General features: G+C 36.1%; 1 protein-coding gene across 4 annotated transcripts in view; it reads right to left on the bottom strand.

Moving 5' to 3' along the window:
* LOC149565143 (calcineurin B-like protein 3) overlaps window positions 1–18,839 on the bottom strand; it is a 197,452-nt gene that overhangs the window by 91,762 nt on the left and 86,851 nt on the right. For all 4 annotated transcript variants that reach the window (XM_089818694.1, XM_089818692.1, XM_089818693.1 and 1 more), the window contains 2 exons: window positions 4,432–4,491; window positions 2,959–3,067 (listed from right to left, as the gene is read on the bottom strand). In XM_089818694.1, the coding sequence (XP_089674820.1) occupies window positions 2,959–3,067; window positions 4,432–4,491 (169 nt within the window). The remainder of the gene's footprint in view (window positions 1–2,958; window positions 3,068–4,431; window positions 4,492–18,839) is intronic.

Genomic DNA, 18,839 nt, shown 5'->3' with positions numbered 1-18,839 from the left:
CAAAAATGTAACTTCATCTTCCTCTGTCGGAAAACTAGTTCACAGGCTACTCCTACAGGGAAGTAGTCACAAAGGTGCAATTCCAACTTAGGTTTAACACTATGTCACTCTTCATTTCTGGGCAACTAGGACTTTCTTTGCTTCAAACTTATGCTCTTTTAACATTTCCACTCCGTGTTCCTTGAACACTTAGCTTATGGACAAAACCTTTATTTGAGTTTCAAAAACTCCTTGAACGAGCTTCACTTCCAACAAAGGGGTAGCCGAGTAGGTGATTTTTCGATAAGGGCACACTTAGGCATAGTGTTGATGTTCCAATTGTAATTTTGACTTTCTTCTCATCGGGGAAGACGCTCTACAACAATCCCACCCATCCTAAGACAACTAAAACCCTTGGCACACTTGATTTGCATGAATCTCGCATGAAGGGTTAGGGGAGAAGGCCAAGCAGTAAAATCCCAAAATCCCGTTTAGTGAGGGTAAATGAGATAATGGATGAGAAGAAAGCCCCTAAAGGGCAACCTAGACTTGGACATTTAGAAAGATTTGCAATGACTACAGTCCAAGCTAGAAGTTTTAAAGGGGAACTAAAAGTCTAGCAACAATTTGCTTGGTCAACAAGGTCAATATATGTTTCATCTAGGAGTGGTAAGTATCTAGCAATATCCTCCCACTCACTCCATGCATGATTTGTGTCTTCTTGACTAAATGGTTCCCTTTCCTCCTGAATACGACTTCGACTAACAATTTGGTTTTTCCTTCATTCTCGAGAAGGGCTCTAATTCAAGAATAGTCCAATTAGATTTTCCTCAAATGTTTCTTGTAATCTTCTTCTCCATTCTCTCTATTCTACAATCCTTAAAGTTCACCTAATCACTTGGTCTTGACCATAGTTCACAAACTCGGAATCGTCTTGGACTCTGCAAGACCGACTCAACTCATAACTCGGCCATGACTCAGTTTTGAATCGGCAAGATGAAAAAACCCTTGAAATTTAGAGATTTTAATGATTTAAAACTTATTTCATGCACCCTTTATTGAATATAACTTAAACACACTATAACATCATCAAATAGAAGCTAACATACATAAACAAGGAACATAAATGATAAATCCATCACATACGTAAAATATAAATTGTAGCTGAAGTAAATAGAAATCATATGATCATATGACATAGATATATAGAATAATAAATGTTGTCGAATCATAAATGTATGTAAGATCCAAGAAATGTATGTGTAACCATAACTGTAAGGTGTAGCATCTTGCTAAGTCATTTTAGGATATAGTTTTTAGTACAATAAAACAAGTTGTGGATACTACAATGCCAATCTGGCAAACAGACAAGTACAAGTGTTGCCAAGTTTGTTGTTGACATGTTTAAGGTAAACCAAGTGATTCTAGTAGATTTCATTCACAAAGATAACTCGATTAATCATCAAAAAGGACTGACAAAGTGAATTAAGTTATGGAAGCTGTGAATTAGTCAATGCATTTAGATTTGTTTTACTTTGCACTTTGAGATCGCATGTTGTACTCACATGTTGACATGTACTAGTATAATTAACACAAAGTTTGCGCAATAAATCGTTGTTAAACAACAATATCCAACTACAAGATTTTATTTAATGGTAATATATGTTTAAGATAACTGGATAATTTGGCCGATTTAAGGGGCAAGATTTATGGCGATTTCTGATGAATTGCCAAGTTGGCAATTTTATGAAAAAAATTGGCAAGCTGCCAATCCAAGTCAGCATAACTCACCCACCTTGATTCGACTCGCCAAATTGTCTGAATCCCAGTGTTTTTGGGATCTCTAGTCTTGACCGCCTTGTGGCCTCTTCTCGCCTCTATGGGTATCCAAGGGCATGAATTATGCAATGCTAACCCAATTATTTCTTTTAAGACAATGACGCCAAAGGTTTAAAGCTATGCCTACTGAATTGCATACATGAAATAATAATAAAGATAGAAGCGCGCACCTAATACACTAGTAAAATATATCTTTATTCGCTCATGAATTCATTACAAAGAAGATGACCAAAGATGATCGACTCTAGATCATAATTTTCCTTGATGGTGAACAACATATTTAAAGGACCTAACAATTGCCAAGAGGAACACAATCCTCAACCAACCAGCATTTGGAACTACCTGAGAGTGACAACCAACTTAATATAGACAATTAATACGATGATGGATAACGAATATCATTAAACATAATAGTAGGCATTGTATGCTAACTATAATGTTCTAAACACCATCAACACATGAAAGTAGAGATATGATAGTATATGGTCATCCTATTTGAAACCTTAAAAATCATATTTAGGTTACTTGTTTTAAGGCAAAACCTTGTCTTAGCAGATAAGTAAAATAAATCTGGAATGTCTGTTGACAATTGTTTGATTTGCAAGTCTTGAGAATATAATGCATTTAAAGGTAAAAGTACCATGGAATCTAAATTTCTGGTCAATATAAGATGAGACAGATTACACAGAATTAATCTGGATGAGATCAATTGTTGATGAACAAACATTGCAATTTTCCTAACATTTTGAAGCTTCTTCTCTTGATCAATGTGCTTTAGTGGGTAACGAATAAATGAACAAGCATGTTCTTCAAAAGAAGCTACTGCCTTCTCTGTTGAGGTCCCACTTCACTCTGTAGTTTTTTAGGTCTCTGTGTGTCAAAAATACAGTAACTGGATCTCAGAAAATTTTAAAATCACACTTCACATTAAGAGCAACTACAACAAGGTGAAAATTGTAATCTAGATGGGAAAAGTCCATAGTATAAATATGATTACAAATAGGAAGTAAATTGGAAACAAAAGAAAAATGGTTATCCATATGGGAAAAGCAAACAATATAGATACCAACAATTCTTGAAGTAATTGGAAAAAAAATCCATTTCCACAACAAACAATGCATTCAAGTAAAAATAACTTACAATCAATTTTTTCATCTAGTGGAGCATTTGGATGAAATATTGAGAGTGCTCGAGCAAATTCTTCAAATTCTAGTGCATTCTTGTGCTTTGTATCAAACAAGTCGAAAACCTATAATTCAGAAATTAACACGTTGAGTGTGAAACCACAACCAAAACAAGCAAGCATAAACATATAGGTGAACGATAGGCATAGTTAATTATGACATATTATGATGCAAGAAGACACCACAAGACAAGTATCAATTGTCTAGGCAGAAATATAACTTAAGCAAAGAATACCCAATCAAAAGGCTCCTGACTGGCACGTGCGTTTTCACAATAAGCCTATCCAAAAGGAGTTTTCAAGAAGAGATTTTTCTCACCAATGTTTTACCATCCTTATAGTAGTAATGTTGACAAGGACTATCTATCCCAAACTAATAATGACTCCAGCCCCATGTTTGAAACTGTTGAAGCAATAACACAGTGGTTAACAAATGTGACAATAGACCTTTCCGTTTAGATTCAGGTTACCCTTATCAAAAGGAGGTGACAGGCAGAGATGAAGGCTAGTTGTCCTTGTCCGATGCAAAAGAGAATATTACTATTTGGATGGAATTTTACATGGTAAAGTTAGAAAACGAACAATTCAAATTGTTAATAATATATAGCAACTAGCAATAGGCTTCTTAAAAACTGGCTAAAAGTTAATCTGCAAAAAGCAGTAGTCAATTTGTAATGAATGTCAAAAATTGGAAGAGTTACTAATATCAAAGAGATGTTAGTAAAGTGGAAAAATCAATAACTTACGTGGCAGGAAGTTGAATGAGAAAATGTTAAGAACAACTCAAGGTTGCGGAGGGGATTCAGCACCGAAATGAGACAGAAAACATAGGATGTGGATTATGTCAAGGAACCAAGGATAGCGGGAAAAAGGATAAATGAAGAGCCCTCTAAACAGGAGAATCAGCAAGAAGGACATCCAAGTAATTTCAAGTCAAGAAGGAAGTTGATAAAATCAGAAAGAAATCAAGGGAGGTGATGAAACAGAAAGCTAAAGACAATTGTCAATCAGATCATCAAGAAATGATGGGGTAACATTTTAATATGGATTTGGTAACACAAGAAATGATGAAAACAAAAATGAAATTTCAGCTGTTTAAATAAGGGCTTGGTTTTGTGACTGTCTTTCCTCCAATATGAATACAATTTATCTGTTATCAGAAATTAGAAAAACAAAACTGAAATCTCAACCACAAATTCCAGGCTGTAGAATAAAACCCGAATATCTGTGCTAGACCTTACATTGATCTCAACTATGGAAAGCCAATAACTTGAGTTGTGAATATAAATAAATGAAATAAAAAGTACATACACATTTGTTTGTTGATATTATTGAATGGAAAGAGAAAATTATCAAAAGATTGGTAAAACATAGCAGAGATGAATATTAATATTGTAACAATGAGAAATAAGAAAAAGAGCTGATCTCACCCTATCAGCAAATAAGCTCTCTTTTTTATTGGTTTTAAATAATGCCAGTTGAAACTCTTCCTGCAAAAAAGCCAATCAAATTATCAATATATCATCACAATCATTCAGAGATAAATATCCCTTGTAGATCTCAATCCAAAAGCACATATGAAATCCTAAGTTCCTAACTAAGATTTCTAAAATACGGCAGAAAACATGCAAATCTATTAGTTACAATAAACCTAGAGCAAAAGGCAAGAGCCTACAGCACAATGGTAAGTTGTGAGCCTCTCATCCGGGAGGTCTTGGGTTCGAGTCTACTCAAGCTTAATGAATTAATAATAATTAATTTCAACAACAAATAATTATAATTAATCTAGGCTTTGGAGGCAATAGTCTGCAACAAAATGATGGCTGAGAAACTCAAAGGCTGATTGAAACCGTACCATCTTGAATCTAAGTCCACTTGTTCTACACTATAAAAATTAATCACTACAATTGGGGCGCAAAGACTTTCAGAAGTAGATGATTTCTGTGCTATAATCCTACAACTTATTTCAGCTCAAAGACATGAAAGTAACTTAAACTTAACAAAGTGTGTGAATGTCAAATAGTAAAATAATCTACGATTAAAGCTTCTAGTGTTATATTACCACAATTGCTCCCAATCAAAGCTTCAGCTCCAACTATTTCTTTTACTCACTTGCTCTAATAAACACACAATAGTAACATGAATTAAAGACAATAGACACAAATCAAAATCAAAGCTTCTAATTTGCTCTATCACAATTTCTTCCAGTCAAATCTTCGATCCAATTGCTTCTTTGTATTCACTTTTCTTCCAAATTGGTACTACACAATCAAAGTTATGCTTGTACAAGTTTGGCAGAGCTCTCTCATATAAAATAAAAGATGATATTTACAATGAAGGGGGCACTTCTTATATAGGAAAAGTGAGAGAAAGGAGGAAAAAGTGGGAGCAACTCAACCACCTTGATCCGGTAAAAATAAGAAAGAGGATTTATTGAGTTCATGTACTGAAGGTTCGTGTAATCGAATTACATGCAATTGTGATTACACATAATCTATCTTTTGCATCAATAATGCTGAAAATATTAAAAACTAAAAGAAAAAGTTGAATCAATCCTAAAGATTCTCAACAAAAGCCTAATACTTGGTAATACAATCATGAAGCATGGGAAGATCTGGAATCTTCATTGTCTATGAAATGGCATCAACCCTGATTGCATTGGCATGTCCTTATTTACAACTTGGTTGTTTCCCGCAATGGAATCCTACAAGTGTTTTGCCACAAACTTATATGTGGCGAACTTATATTCAGCATTAACTTTGTCAATGAACTTTGAAGTCGTTTCTGTTTCAGTTAACAAGTTGTCATCCTCTATGAGGACCTTGCATCCCATCTGCCCTAGATCGCTCATGATCTCTATTTCCACAACCTGATAACTTTCTAGGGCTCCTTGTGTCTATGTCAAAAGCTTTTCCATCACTTGTGCCTTGTGACCCATGAGTCCTTGATATTCATAGAACATATCCAAAGATGGAATAACGTTGTATGTAATCAAGACATCCAAATTACTATTTTCCATTTGATCCCAGGTGCCCAAGTATTCTTTAAAGGTATTGGTCTCTTGATTGAAAGAAGCAATCATATCATGGAGCCTTTCTTCAACACCTCTGATACATTCAAGGAGTTTGAGCACAGCTTTAATCGACTAAACTCCCTCTGAGATTACCTACTCAAACTAAGCCTTTGCTGCATTGGCTCTCTAATTCACCTGATTTGTTTGTGATATGAAAACCATGGGCTGCAAGGATTGTTGGCGAATGACCCCATGAAGACAAGCATTCTCCTGCTTCGACTGATTTTTCTTCTCCCAAAGCTTGTTATTACTCTCTAACAAATTAGAGAGTGTGTCATGGGCATCCTATAGACACCTCAACCATGATTGTTTCCCAACTTCAATTTTGGTGAACATGTAATTAGAACAATTAAACTCTTTGGCTGGTTTATCCACCAAAGCCTCTGCAATCTCAGCACATTTGGTCTTCTTAGAATCAACAAGGATTATAGAGACAACCTTTGCCTTTGGAAGCTTAGACTTGTTTTTCTTTGCAGGGAGATTATCTGGGGCAGCTCGATCTTTCTCCTCTTTATGGTGATGTTTCATAACCATGCAAGCAGGCTAAAACCTTCATCCAGTGAGACTAGAATAATGGCTACGACAAACATTGCTCCTAATTGTGTTTTCATTGTCATAATGTAGACCTCAATTTGCTCAGCTGGAACCATGGGTGTCCTTTGGGATGACTGTCATGAACATCTCAACCCCTACAGTTGAAGTATCAAGTTGGGAAACTTGTCCTTCTACAAGAGTTGGGAAATCGTCAAACACATATCTCAGGTTCTCACATTGTTCTGTTGTGAGGATAGGAGGAGTTGCAGAAGAGATAGGAAGTGTCGACATATTCACTTTTGAAATAGGAATTGAAGGCATGAATACGGTGGGGAATGAATCTGCATCATTGTCTATGAGATCCAAGGTTCCTCTAGGTTAGACAACTCTTGGTTGCTTGGCGGATGCAAAGGAGATATGATCAGTTTTTCTCTCTCTTCCTCTTCTTCATCTGATTCTCGAACTTGCAAGGGTACTTGAGAGGAATCTGAGGGTGGAATCGCATCTTTTCCATCTTTGAGCTTATATTTGAGAGTTTTAGCTAGTTCTGAGTAGGATGAACTATCTTTCCTCTTCTTCTCCACTTGAGACTTCCCTCCAACAGTTCTAAAATTACTGCAATCTACTCCGACCTTCGAATGCACTCTTTTAAGACCTTTTCTTTTCAGCCATTTGTTGGTATTCAACAATATAGATTGGAACCTATCAAAGATAGATGTTCCCTCTTTTGCTGCCATTGAACAAGAATGGGAGAAAGCTTTTCAAGTTGGGTATTGCAATTTTCCAGAGCGAAAAGTATGCCATCATCTTCAATCTCAACCGCTTCTAGAGTCTAAATGATGTTGAGGTCGATGATTTGCTACAAAGTAAGCCTGTAGTAGTCCATCTTGATGATATCTACCTCGCTGCATATGTCAAACCACGCATCCTCCATGAAATGAACATGGGTGAATGGCCTTTTTATTTTTGAATGCATTCCTCTGTAGTGAAAGTCGGATCTAGCCTTGAACTTCTTCAAGGTAATGAGTTGACATTCAGACCCCATAGCATTTGCCTTGTACACCAAGGTAAATGCATATCAACTAATCTAAAGAAGTTTGTCAGTGGTAATGCTGAATCCTGGCCTATGTTGGCTGGTTTGGTATGTTTGCACTTCCATGAACTGTTTGGCCATTTCCATGAGAATTATCCTATCAGTAGGATATCTCGGCAGAGTGTATGGTTCTCCTTCAAAATAACCAACTGTCAAGTAGGTGAAAGTCAGAAATTGCATGAAAATGCACCCATACTAATTTAATCTCTCCCATGCCTCAGTTGATACTCTTTTGATTGCCAACTCTTTGTTGAAAAGGCACCTGAAATGCCCAAAACATGCATCCTGCACCCTCCTATAGTGATGCTTGCTCTGTGTTAGCATGAGCTGATCATAATAGTTCCAGATGGGAACCGGAGATCGATCTCCCTTGGTAGAGAGTCCTAAGAACGTCCCCATAGCTACAGCAATATAAACCAAATATAAATTCATGTGAAAACAAGATGATGTACTCGCACGAATCAACTGCTCGCAAAATGTTGTGCTTATGATCCCTCCCCAATAGATGGGTTCTCTATGTTCAAGAATCTGATAGATAAACTTAAACATCCGAATCTAAAAGTGATTGGATTATTTGAGACCACAGATCCTGCTTAGAAGAGTTATAAAACCATTGGCCTCTAGAAAGAAGTCACATTTGTGTATTGTTCTCAGCCTTCTAGAGAAATTTGATCTCTTATTGACCAATCATTTGTCATTTGTATGCCTTTGATAATTCGTCTTGCTTTGCTTCCATAGCTGCACAAATATTTCCTTGGATAGATCTACACATTCTAGATTTGCAAGAACCTTAAAGATTTGTTCAATAACATCAGGATCTAGGCTAAAAAGTGTTTTACCATCTGCATCCATAATTGTCTTTGACTTGAAGCTAAAATGCTTCAGGCATTCACATCTTTGTTGGAAGAAGTTTCAAGGCTCTGCAAGAAATTGCCTATGTCAACATGACCAATCTTTAGATGCAATGACATGTCACGTTTTTGGGTGAAAAAGGTGAATCACACTCTCCAAGTGCATTTGCATGTTTTAAATATGCAAGGAAAACACATGCATTTGGGCGTTTCTAGAGTCCAGGGGGAAAAACATGGACTTGAAGATCATTTACATGTGCATAAAGCCAAAATCGCACTCTCAAGATGCAAATGCAAGTTTTAAAAAGTCAACAAACATGCATGTAGTGCAAAATCAGGGTCTTCAGAGGTGATTAAATGTCATGTATTTGCACTTAGAAGGAAATCGTACTCTCTAGATGTCATTGCAAGTTTTAAATATATAATGCATTTGCACGCATTCACATATCTAAGCCAATATTGAGTTCTCTAGATGCATTTACATGTATTCTATTTTCATAAATAAAATGTAATGGAGTTGCATCACTTAAGTTTTCTATTTAGCACATGTCTAATTGATTATTGAGCAAATATAACTTACAGGGGTCAAATACAATATCTACACTATATAGTTTACATATTATGTGTAAATATATTCAAAAAGTAACATTTCACTTAAATGTTTTAAAATAAAACATCAAAGTAAATCTCAACATTAAATTAGACCATATAGTCCATAAAGTCACTTAAATGAAAAATCAAAATGCAACTCAACATTAAATTGTAACATGAAGGGTACTATAGTCACTTAAATCACTTAAGTGATAAATCGAAAGTGAAAAAGTAACTTGAAAACATAAAGTCATTTTAAGTTATATTTTTCAAAAAGTGCAACTCAACATTAGAATATCACATCAATATTTTAAATATGCAATTGGACTTGGAGAACCCACTTTTCAAACACTAAAGCTTTGATATCTTCTAACCGATAACTCTGATTAAGCACCAAGAGATATCGAATCGAAGGGAAAACCGAAAGCAAGAGATTGAAGGAAACTAAAATATTAAAACAATCTTAAAAAACACTCGAAAACACAAAAGGGACTTTCAAGGCTCTAAAAATCACGTATATACACTAACAAACTAGGAAAAAAAAAAGACTTGACATTAGCCTTCAATAAAAGGATTCATTATTTCAATCGGGAATGATTGGTTAATCAATTATGGTCAATTAAATAGTGATTTTTCTTAGAGAAACGCAAAATTTCATTGGAAAAGTTTCATACTGTTACCTACATTTTGTACTAACAAAATGCAGAACAACAAAACTCAAGGTATAAATAGTTTGAGTGTGGGTGATCCTAGATTTAGGTCCCCACATGATCCAAGAACATAGAAAGATTTGCTACCAAAGATCACAAGCTATAGAACTCCATCACAAGTTTGAACCCCATGATCAAGTCCAAAAACAGAAAAGAGCAAGCCATCCGAGAGACCAAATCATAAATCGAGCAAGATCCAAGTATACTATGAACCTAAGAACATGATTCAAGATAGGTTCTCCATGTACTCTAATCATAGAACTTGCTAAATCAAAGATAAGAATCGCTAGATCGATCTTCTAGACTGTAAAAACTAGCAAACTAGCATAAAACTAGAACTTGAAAATCTTTGATTGTTGCAAGATTGCTCCAAACCCAAGATGTTCCTACAATAAAACACCTAAATTTGATAAGTAAGTGAGTCACTCACTTTGTTGTTTAAGAAGAATCAAGATGTGTAATGTCCACAATATAGCAGGATCCTGGAGTATGGGTTTGTCAGCTCATCATCACAACCCTTGTGAGTTGGCATTTGGTTTTGGGGGTCTTTGTTGCAGTTTTGCTATTATGGTAAGTCACTTTTGGTCAATTTCTATTTTTGGCAAGGTAGTTCTGGCAGTGGTGGTTGTCTATCATCTTGCTCTTGGACTCCGGATCAAATATTTTGGTGAAGTCATATTTATTTCAATTATAATGGGACTTTATGATTATTTAATGCACTTGTAATTATTATTCTGTTTTTATTATAAAGTAATTGGACTTTATATTATAAAGCAATCTCTAAGTGAAAAGTGTCATGATGAAGCTAGGTTGCACAAAAAGCATTATAAATATCGCTTCATTTGAAAGAGAGAGGCATCTTGAATATTATATTTTCTTCTTGATCATATGGTTGAGGGTTTGTGAATTTTGAGAATTGCTTTGAACGTCGGCTTTGCAAATTGTTGTTGATGTATAGCAATTTGGCATTATCTCCTACTATTGCTTATTGTTTCTAAGGAGAGTATTACTGAATTTGTTCCTGAATTTTGCTACGAGAAACATTTGCAAAAGTTGGCATCATCAATTCTATTGGTGAGGGATTGATTGGGAATTCTTGCTTGTCGTCCCAAGATCATCAGCGAATTATCCTAAGTTTGAATCGCTTCTGCCATTAAGGAGGTTGTGTGCATTGTTTTAAGTGGGCATTCATTGTGTTGGGTGGTCCGAATAGAAATTGGAGTCACCAATCATCTTCAAACTTGTGATTTGTCCAATTCACCTACGGTGGCCCTTTAGAGACCTACATTCATTGGTGGCGGTTGGTAAACCTTTCTTGTGGGGCCAATTCATATTGGAGGCCCTGTACACTCCGGAATTTGGCGTAAATAATATTCCAGTGACATTATCAATTCAAGTTTGTGTCAAAGTTAGCCGCCACGTTCTAAATTATATGCATTATTTTAATCTACTTGTAAATTCCAGTTTGGTTAAAATTCCACTGTTGGTAGTAGTGTAGTGTGTGTTGTTATTTCATAGTTGTGTGTATGTATTGTGTTCCATTATATTTTGAAAAAATCAAAAACTAACACATATTTAGTAAATCTCAAAGAGAAATAAAAAATAGAAAAAAATATTAGTTGTACATCAGCATTCCAGTTAGAGACTAGTCCAGATTGTTACAGTGGTATCGGAGCGGTTTCCTACCAGCCTATAGAAATTGGGCTCATTTATCAAGGCATTATTTATCAGAGTTGTTTTTAGTTTGTTTACTGAGTTTGGTTCAACATCATGGATGATGACAAAAGATTTGTGTCAGGGATGCATTATACCCATAGAGGTCGTACTTCTCCCAAAGGAGAGTCTGAGATACCATTTGGTTATGTTGGCAGTCTAGGTGGTTCAGCTTGTGTTGGATTTAGAGGTATTGATGCAGAGGTTGATAAAGAGGCCATACAGACATCCAAGAATAGTGTGGCCAAACAGCAGCAGATGACAGGTTTGTTGCAGCAGTTTTCCAGACACCCTGCAGCAGTTAGCTCTCCCATGGGGACGGAGTAGAGAGAGAGCTCGAGATGCTTCAGTTGGTTCCCATAGATCACGAGTGGATGATGGGTCCAAGGCTGGTGACAGACACAGGGTTGAGGACTGTGTCCGGATTGATGATAGGGTGGACAGGAAATGTTATATTGGAGCCCATGACAGGCCATAGAGACCGACTTTCTTGAGGCCAGAGTTGGATGCACTTAGCACTACTTATAGGGTTGCACCATTTGTTGATGATGTTGTAGCTCACTTCGCTGAGTGGGACACTCTACCTCAGGCACTAAAGGATAGTTTGAACTTTGACAGGTACTTGACACAGAAGCATGAGCAATCCAAAGGTAGGCCCAGTCCTAATAGACAGAGGCCTAGCCAGACTAAGCTTCAACAAGTAGCTAGTAAGATGACACTAGCTCAGTTTGACGAGTAGTAGAGTGACTACTAGAGCTTGGGTTCACAAGCTCGACACCTACCTAGCTTTGCGTCCTATGACTAAGGAGGACACCATCAAATTTGGGGTCTTACATCTTGTTGGAGTTGCGCATGACTGGTGGTACCACGAGTTAGTATCCCTCCATCATGATCAGATCACATCATATCAAGAGTTTGTTGACAGGTTGATAGTGTGTTTTGACAAGAGGGATCTTGAGGTTTATTTCAAAGAGTTGGCTCAGTTGCGGTAGACAGCTAGTTTGGAGACATTTATCAGTGAGTTCCACAGATTGTCAGTGATGATTTATGACATATTAGAGAGGAGAGTTATGCTCTTTATTGAGGGACTTGTTGAGCCACTCAAGATTAGGTTAAGTCATTGGACCCGCCCTCACTACAAGAAGCCATGAAGAAGGCTCAAAACTTAGAGGATCCTACACCTAGGGGAAAAATTTGCCTCGAAGCCATCTACTTTATCTTATGACAGGGCAGCTCCTCGGAGAGAAGACAAACTTGAGACAAAATGACCTATGGCAGCTCCTCTAAATCGGGATACAATTAAATATTTGAGGATGAAGAAGAAGTGCTTCAACTACAAGGGTCCCTATGATGTTGACCATGACTGTCCTATGAAGCCTTAGGGAAAAAATAGGATATGGAGCGGTTTTATGATGACAAGGACAATACTGATTCTCCAAGGCAGCTAGAGGATTATAAGCAGGATGAGCACAGGGCTGTTGATGATGAGGTTGAGGTGGATGATTCCAACCTCAAGGTGCCTTATCTATCCAGCATGAGTAAAGAGGGAGCATTCAAGATGCATGAGCTCATAGCTGGACAACATGTGATTGCATTGTTTGATACCAGAGCAACTCATAATTTTATTGATGCCCATTTGATTACTAGGGGGGTATGCAGACAAAGGATTTTGAGGGCTTACAAGTACAGGTAACTGATGGTTACACCTTGAGATGTAACCATTAAGGAGGTTGTGTGCATTGTTATAAGTGGTCGTTCATTGTGCTGGGTGGTATGAATAGAAATTGGAGCAGTCATTGCATTTTTTCAGAGAAACTGTGCATCCTACACTGTCTACGGTTGTATCCTAGACAAACCGCCAATCATCTTCAAACCTGCGATTTGTCCAATTCACCTACAGCAACCCTTTGGAGACCTGCATTTATTGGTGGCCGGTAGTAAACCTTTCTTGTGGAGCTAATTTTATGTTGGAGACTCTTTACAATCTGGATTTTGTCATCAATAATATTCCAGTGACATTATCAATTTGAGTTTGTGCAAAGTTAGCAGCCAGGTTCTAAATTATACACATTTTTAATATGCTTATAAATTCAGTTTGATTGAAATTCTATCATTGGTAATAGTATAGCGTGTGTTGTTATTTCATAGCTGTATGTATGTATTGTGCTGCATTATATTTTGAAAAAATCAAAAAACAGCACATACTCAGAAATTTTCAAAAAGGATAAAAAAATACAAAAAAATATCAGTTGTACATCAGCATTTCAGTTAAGAGACTAATGCGGATTGTTACAAGATGAGCCAACTCAACTTGAGAAATCCATGAAGAATCTTCGACTAGTTTGTCTTTCCATTTTATCAGATATTCCTTGTTCTCTTTTCCTATTGTACTCCTTCCAATTTTATTGTTAAGTATTTTCTCTATTTTGTCCAACTTCTTAAGATATCATTGTTTCACATTGGAATCATCCTCTTAAATCCAATCAGCTTCATGATTTTCATACAAATCTGCAATTCTGAATATAGGTGAAATATCCATGTCCTCTAGTAGCTCAACTTCATAAGCATTTCCGGAATCAAATTTCTTCAAATTGTTGTAAGTCCCAATTGGAAATCTTCCTTTCTCATCTTCAACTTGTTAAGTCCCAAATTGGAAATCTTCCTTTCTTCAAATGAACCATAACTTCAACCCTTACTAAGGAATCTTCATTTCTCATCCTAAATGTCTCCTAGTCCAATCAGCCTTCTCCTTATGCCTCTGATTCATGTCTTCTAAATGATGCTTAACCTTCTCACGTATTGACATTATATAATTTGAAAATTCCTTTGCTTCAGCACTCCTTTTATCTGCCAAAACAGATCCCTTAATTCTGAAACTCCCTTTAGGACTTATGCCAGTAACTACTTCAAATGGTGTCTTTCTTGTGCTTGCATTTACCAAATTGTTCTATGCAAACTCTACTTGTGGTGAAACCAAATCCCAATTACCAAGCTTATCTCCAACCAAACTTCTCGACATATTCCAGAAGTTTATGTTCACAACTTCAGTTTGTCTATCAGTTTGTGGACAAAAAGTAGAACTAAATTTCAAATCCATATTCATCTTCCCTCCAAACTGTCCTCCAGAAATATCGTACAAATTTACTATATCTGTTTGAAACTATAATCCTTGGTAATTCATGCAACCTCACAATTTCTCTAAAGAATTAGTCAGTTAAATGTACTACATCTAATGTTTTATTTCTATTACCACAAATATAGAACCATTACCTCTTTGTGTCTTCAATAACCCGAGGACAAAACCCATACTAATGTTCTCCCAAGGTTTACTAAGTACCAAAAAAGATATATACAAACCCACACCCTGACTATTTCCTTTAGCAACTTGACAAATTTTGTAACTTTGAACAAATTTCCCAACATCCTTATATATTTGTGGCTGATTGTAATGTCCCCTTTCTTTAGCAGGTTCCTGCAGTTGGCCAGGTCAGTTCACCATCGCGACCCTCGTGAGCTAACAGTAGGATTTAAGGGTCTCAGTTGTGTGGTTATAAACTTTCCAGCAGCCTATAGTGTGTTTTGGCTCCGTTAGAGGGACTTACTATTTATAGTAAGTCAATCTCTTGGTTCTGATGAGCTTAGTTAATTCAAAGAGTTGGGTGATGCTCTCAATTTTTATTTCGAGCTTCTGGTTTGAGCTCCAAGAATCTTGGAGGGAGTGTTTATTTATAGTAAGTCACCCCATCAGGTTCATTCATCATCTTTCATCATCAGGATCATTTTGGTGTTTGTCAGATTTTGATTTTGATGCTTCTTTAGTTGTTTTCGCAACATGGATGAATTATTATTATTATTGATCTAAATACGCTGAGGTTGTTATTTTTGTTGGTGTTGTTTGTTGGTCACCTCAGTATCATAGCTCATTAGAACCAGGACGAAAAGTTTTAAATCATGGGAACAAGAAACAGTGGCCTTAGGTGTCAAAATATTAAGTTATAGTGGAAAAGGTCATTTTTTGAGCCAAAAGCCATTAATAATATATATGAATGTCAATTTATTATATTTTAATGTTGTGTAGATTATAAATATGAGGACATTTGATGAGGAAAGGATCGAATTATTTGATTAGCTTATCTTGATCTTGTTGTCTTTGTGACATTTATGAGTTTGAAGTTTGTGTCCTTGCTGAAGTACAAGGGTTTGGGATCTACAGTTGAAGTATTGTAGATTTAATTCTGAGAATCCACAGCTGAGGTATTGTGGACTTTTGAGTTTTATTATCGTCTCCTCTTTCTGTATTAATTGTGGTTGAGGAGCATTTATACAATTGAATATTATAATTTCTTTGTTGCTGGACGAGGGTTTAGTGTGCAGAGTGGAGTTTGGTAATTCTGGATATCCTAGTTTGTTTGATTTGCATCAAATTAGCGTGTTGGATTTACAGCTTAAATGCCAAGGGTTCTTGTATTTGGCGTGACTTCTATATTAGTTTTGGGCAGCAATTGTAAGGGTAGACTATGAACACCAGATTGAAATTGGACCAAGCAGCTTTTAGTTTGACTTTGCAATTACATTCTACGACAAAGACCAGGTTCTTAATTTGTAAAATTCAGTTTATATTACATAGTTTGAAAGTAAATAGGCTGGCTTCAAATTCTGATTTATAGCAATCAGCCAACAATTAAATTCCCTTTTCATTATATTGCAATATGGTTTGTTGATGAATGAATTCAAAGGTTGGTGTGAATCATTTCAGAATTGTTTATTGGCATTTGGTATTTATTTATGCAAAACGTATAAGGCCAAAACTAAATAAATTTGTGATCAATTTGTTGTATATCCTGATATTGTGTTTGAAAATTTAAGAAATCATATATTCAGCGGAAATTGAGCTGCTTGCCAAGTGTTTGACAAAATGTCAAACCATTGAAATGTGAAAGAAATTGATGCTTGATTTAGCTATAACCAAATAGGGTTATTACACTAATAGTATCTTTCACTCACCAAAATTGTTGTCTACCAAAATATCTTGCAAGTCCTCCACTGTGCTTTTCCTTAAAAAGATTATTGATCCTCTAGGTATGCATAACTTGAATCCCTTAACAAATATCATCCTTAATAAAATAATCCAACACTTGCTTCAATCAGCCACAATAAGTTCTTTACAAGCCTTCCATGACTCTACACAATCAGAATCTACCTCTTACAAAGTCTTCAATTCATCAAACCCAAGTACCTCTATTCTCATTTCTGTTGGTAAATTCCTTCTTCTACTCAATGCATTAGCTACTTTGTTTGATTGTCCACTCCTATTCTTCCATACAAAAGTATAACTCGGCAATAACTCAACCCATCTCATGTGTCTCTAATTTAATTTACGTTGACTACTCAATTACTATAATGCCTTATGTTCAGCATACAACACAAACTCCTTTGGCAACAAGTAATGTCTAAACTTCTTCAAAGCTTGAACTATGGCATAGAACTCTTGATCATAGACTGAATACAAAATCTTGGCATCATTCAACTTTTCATTGTAGAAGGCACAAGGTTTCCCTTCCTAACTTAACACTATACCAACTACACTTCCACTTGCATCACAATCCACTTTAAATACTTTATTGAAATCAGGCAAACCCATTACTAGTTGATCAAATACTTCCTACTTCAATAACTCAAACCTCTAATTCGCTCCATGTGTCCATTTGAAATCATTCTAATCGCCTCTCATATTCTCAGTCATAGGATTACAAACCAACCTGAAATTCTTCATAAACTTCCAATAAAAACTAGCTAATCCATGAAATGATCTGACTTCTCCAACACTCTTCAACGTAGGCCACTCAACAATTGCTTTGACCTTCTCATGGTCCATCTTCAAACCTCCAGCTGAAATCATAAGTCCAAGATACACTATCTCTTCCTTCATGAAATAACATTTCTTGATATTGATCAACAACTTTTCTTCCTTCAATCTCTACAATACTTGTTTCAAATGCAACAAATGTTCCTCCTTACTCTTACAGAAAATGCAAATATCATCCAAGTATACAATCACATATTTACCTAAGAATTTCTTCAATAACTTATTCATCAATGTCATAAAAGTACTACGTACATTAGTTAAACCAAAAGGCATAACCAACCATTCATACAAACCCTCATTAGTTTAAAATGCAGTCTTTCATTCATCAACTTCTCTGATTCAAATCTAATGGTAACCACTCTTCTCATCAATCTTACTAAAATACCTTGCTTCACTCAAACAATCCATTATGTCATCCATCCTAGGTAAAGGAAATCTATACTTTACTATGATCTTTTTAATAGTTTTGGAATCAGTAGACATTCTCCACTCTCCAGTCTTCTTAGGTGGCACTACTACAAGTACTACACAAGGACTTAAAAGTTCCCTAATCAAACCTTTTCTTAGCGACTCTTGCACTTGACTATTCAATTCCTCATTCTCTCCAAGTGTCATCCGGTGTGGTGCTCTATTTGGTAAACTTGCTCCTAGAACTAAATCCATACAATGACTAATATGCCTAACAGGGGATAATCCATTAGGTACATTATATGCAATGATATCTTCAAATTTTGTCAACAACTCTCTGATTTCCTCAAGTTGTTCATCCATTATTCCCAAAACGAGCTTCTTCGGATTCAAAGCATCACACATACTCTCCCTCTTCAATCTATCCAAGAATTTCCTTCCTTTAACCAAACAAACCATTACTATGGTACAATTCTCATTTTTAGTATCACCTATCAAAAGTAACAATATTTGCTTTATCCCATTTGTTACTATGGTATACCTATTCAATCTACCATCACATATTTCTTTTCTATCAAATTGCTATGGTCTATCCAACAAGATATGACAGCAACCCATTTGCAAAAATCACAAAGAACTTCAACATGATAAGATCCAATCTTCAACTTTACAACACATTTCTCACTTACCAAAACCTAATGGTCATCCATTACTGTAATGTCCCCATTTTAGCAGTTGACCAAGTGTGTGTGCGTTAGCCTTGTTCTACATGGTCCCGAGGGCTAACGAAGGGTTTAATGGGATCTTGGAGTGTTTTGGCCTAGTCATTTCCAGTTTGGGCCAAAACGAAGTTGATTTACTCAGTTTCAGGCATACTTACTATTTTTAGTAAGTCGGCAGGACACAGTGCAGGTCAATTTTGGTGATTGGATTCAATACTCCTCGGTGAGAGTTTTCCGATGAGCTATCACTCGCATTATTCGAAGTCCGATTGCTAAT

The sequence above is a fragment of the Cupressus sempervirens genome, chromosome 3 (assembly GCF_028749045.1).
Source record: "Cupressus sempervirens isolate cs-2001-9-10 chromosome 3, ASM2874904v1, whole genome shotgun sequence".
Lineage (NCBI taxonomy): Eukaryota > Viridiplantae > Streptophyta > Pinopsida > Cupressales > Cupressaceae > Cupressus > Cupressus sempervirens.
Note: the sequence above shows the minus strand (reverse complement) of the source record. Positions and strands in the feature narration are given on the sequence as shown.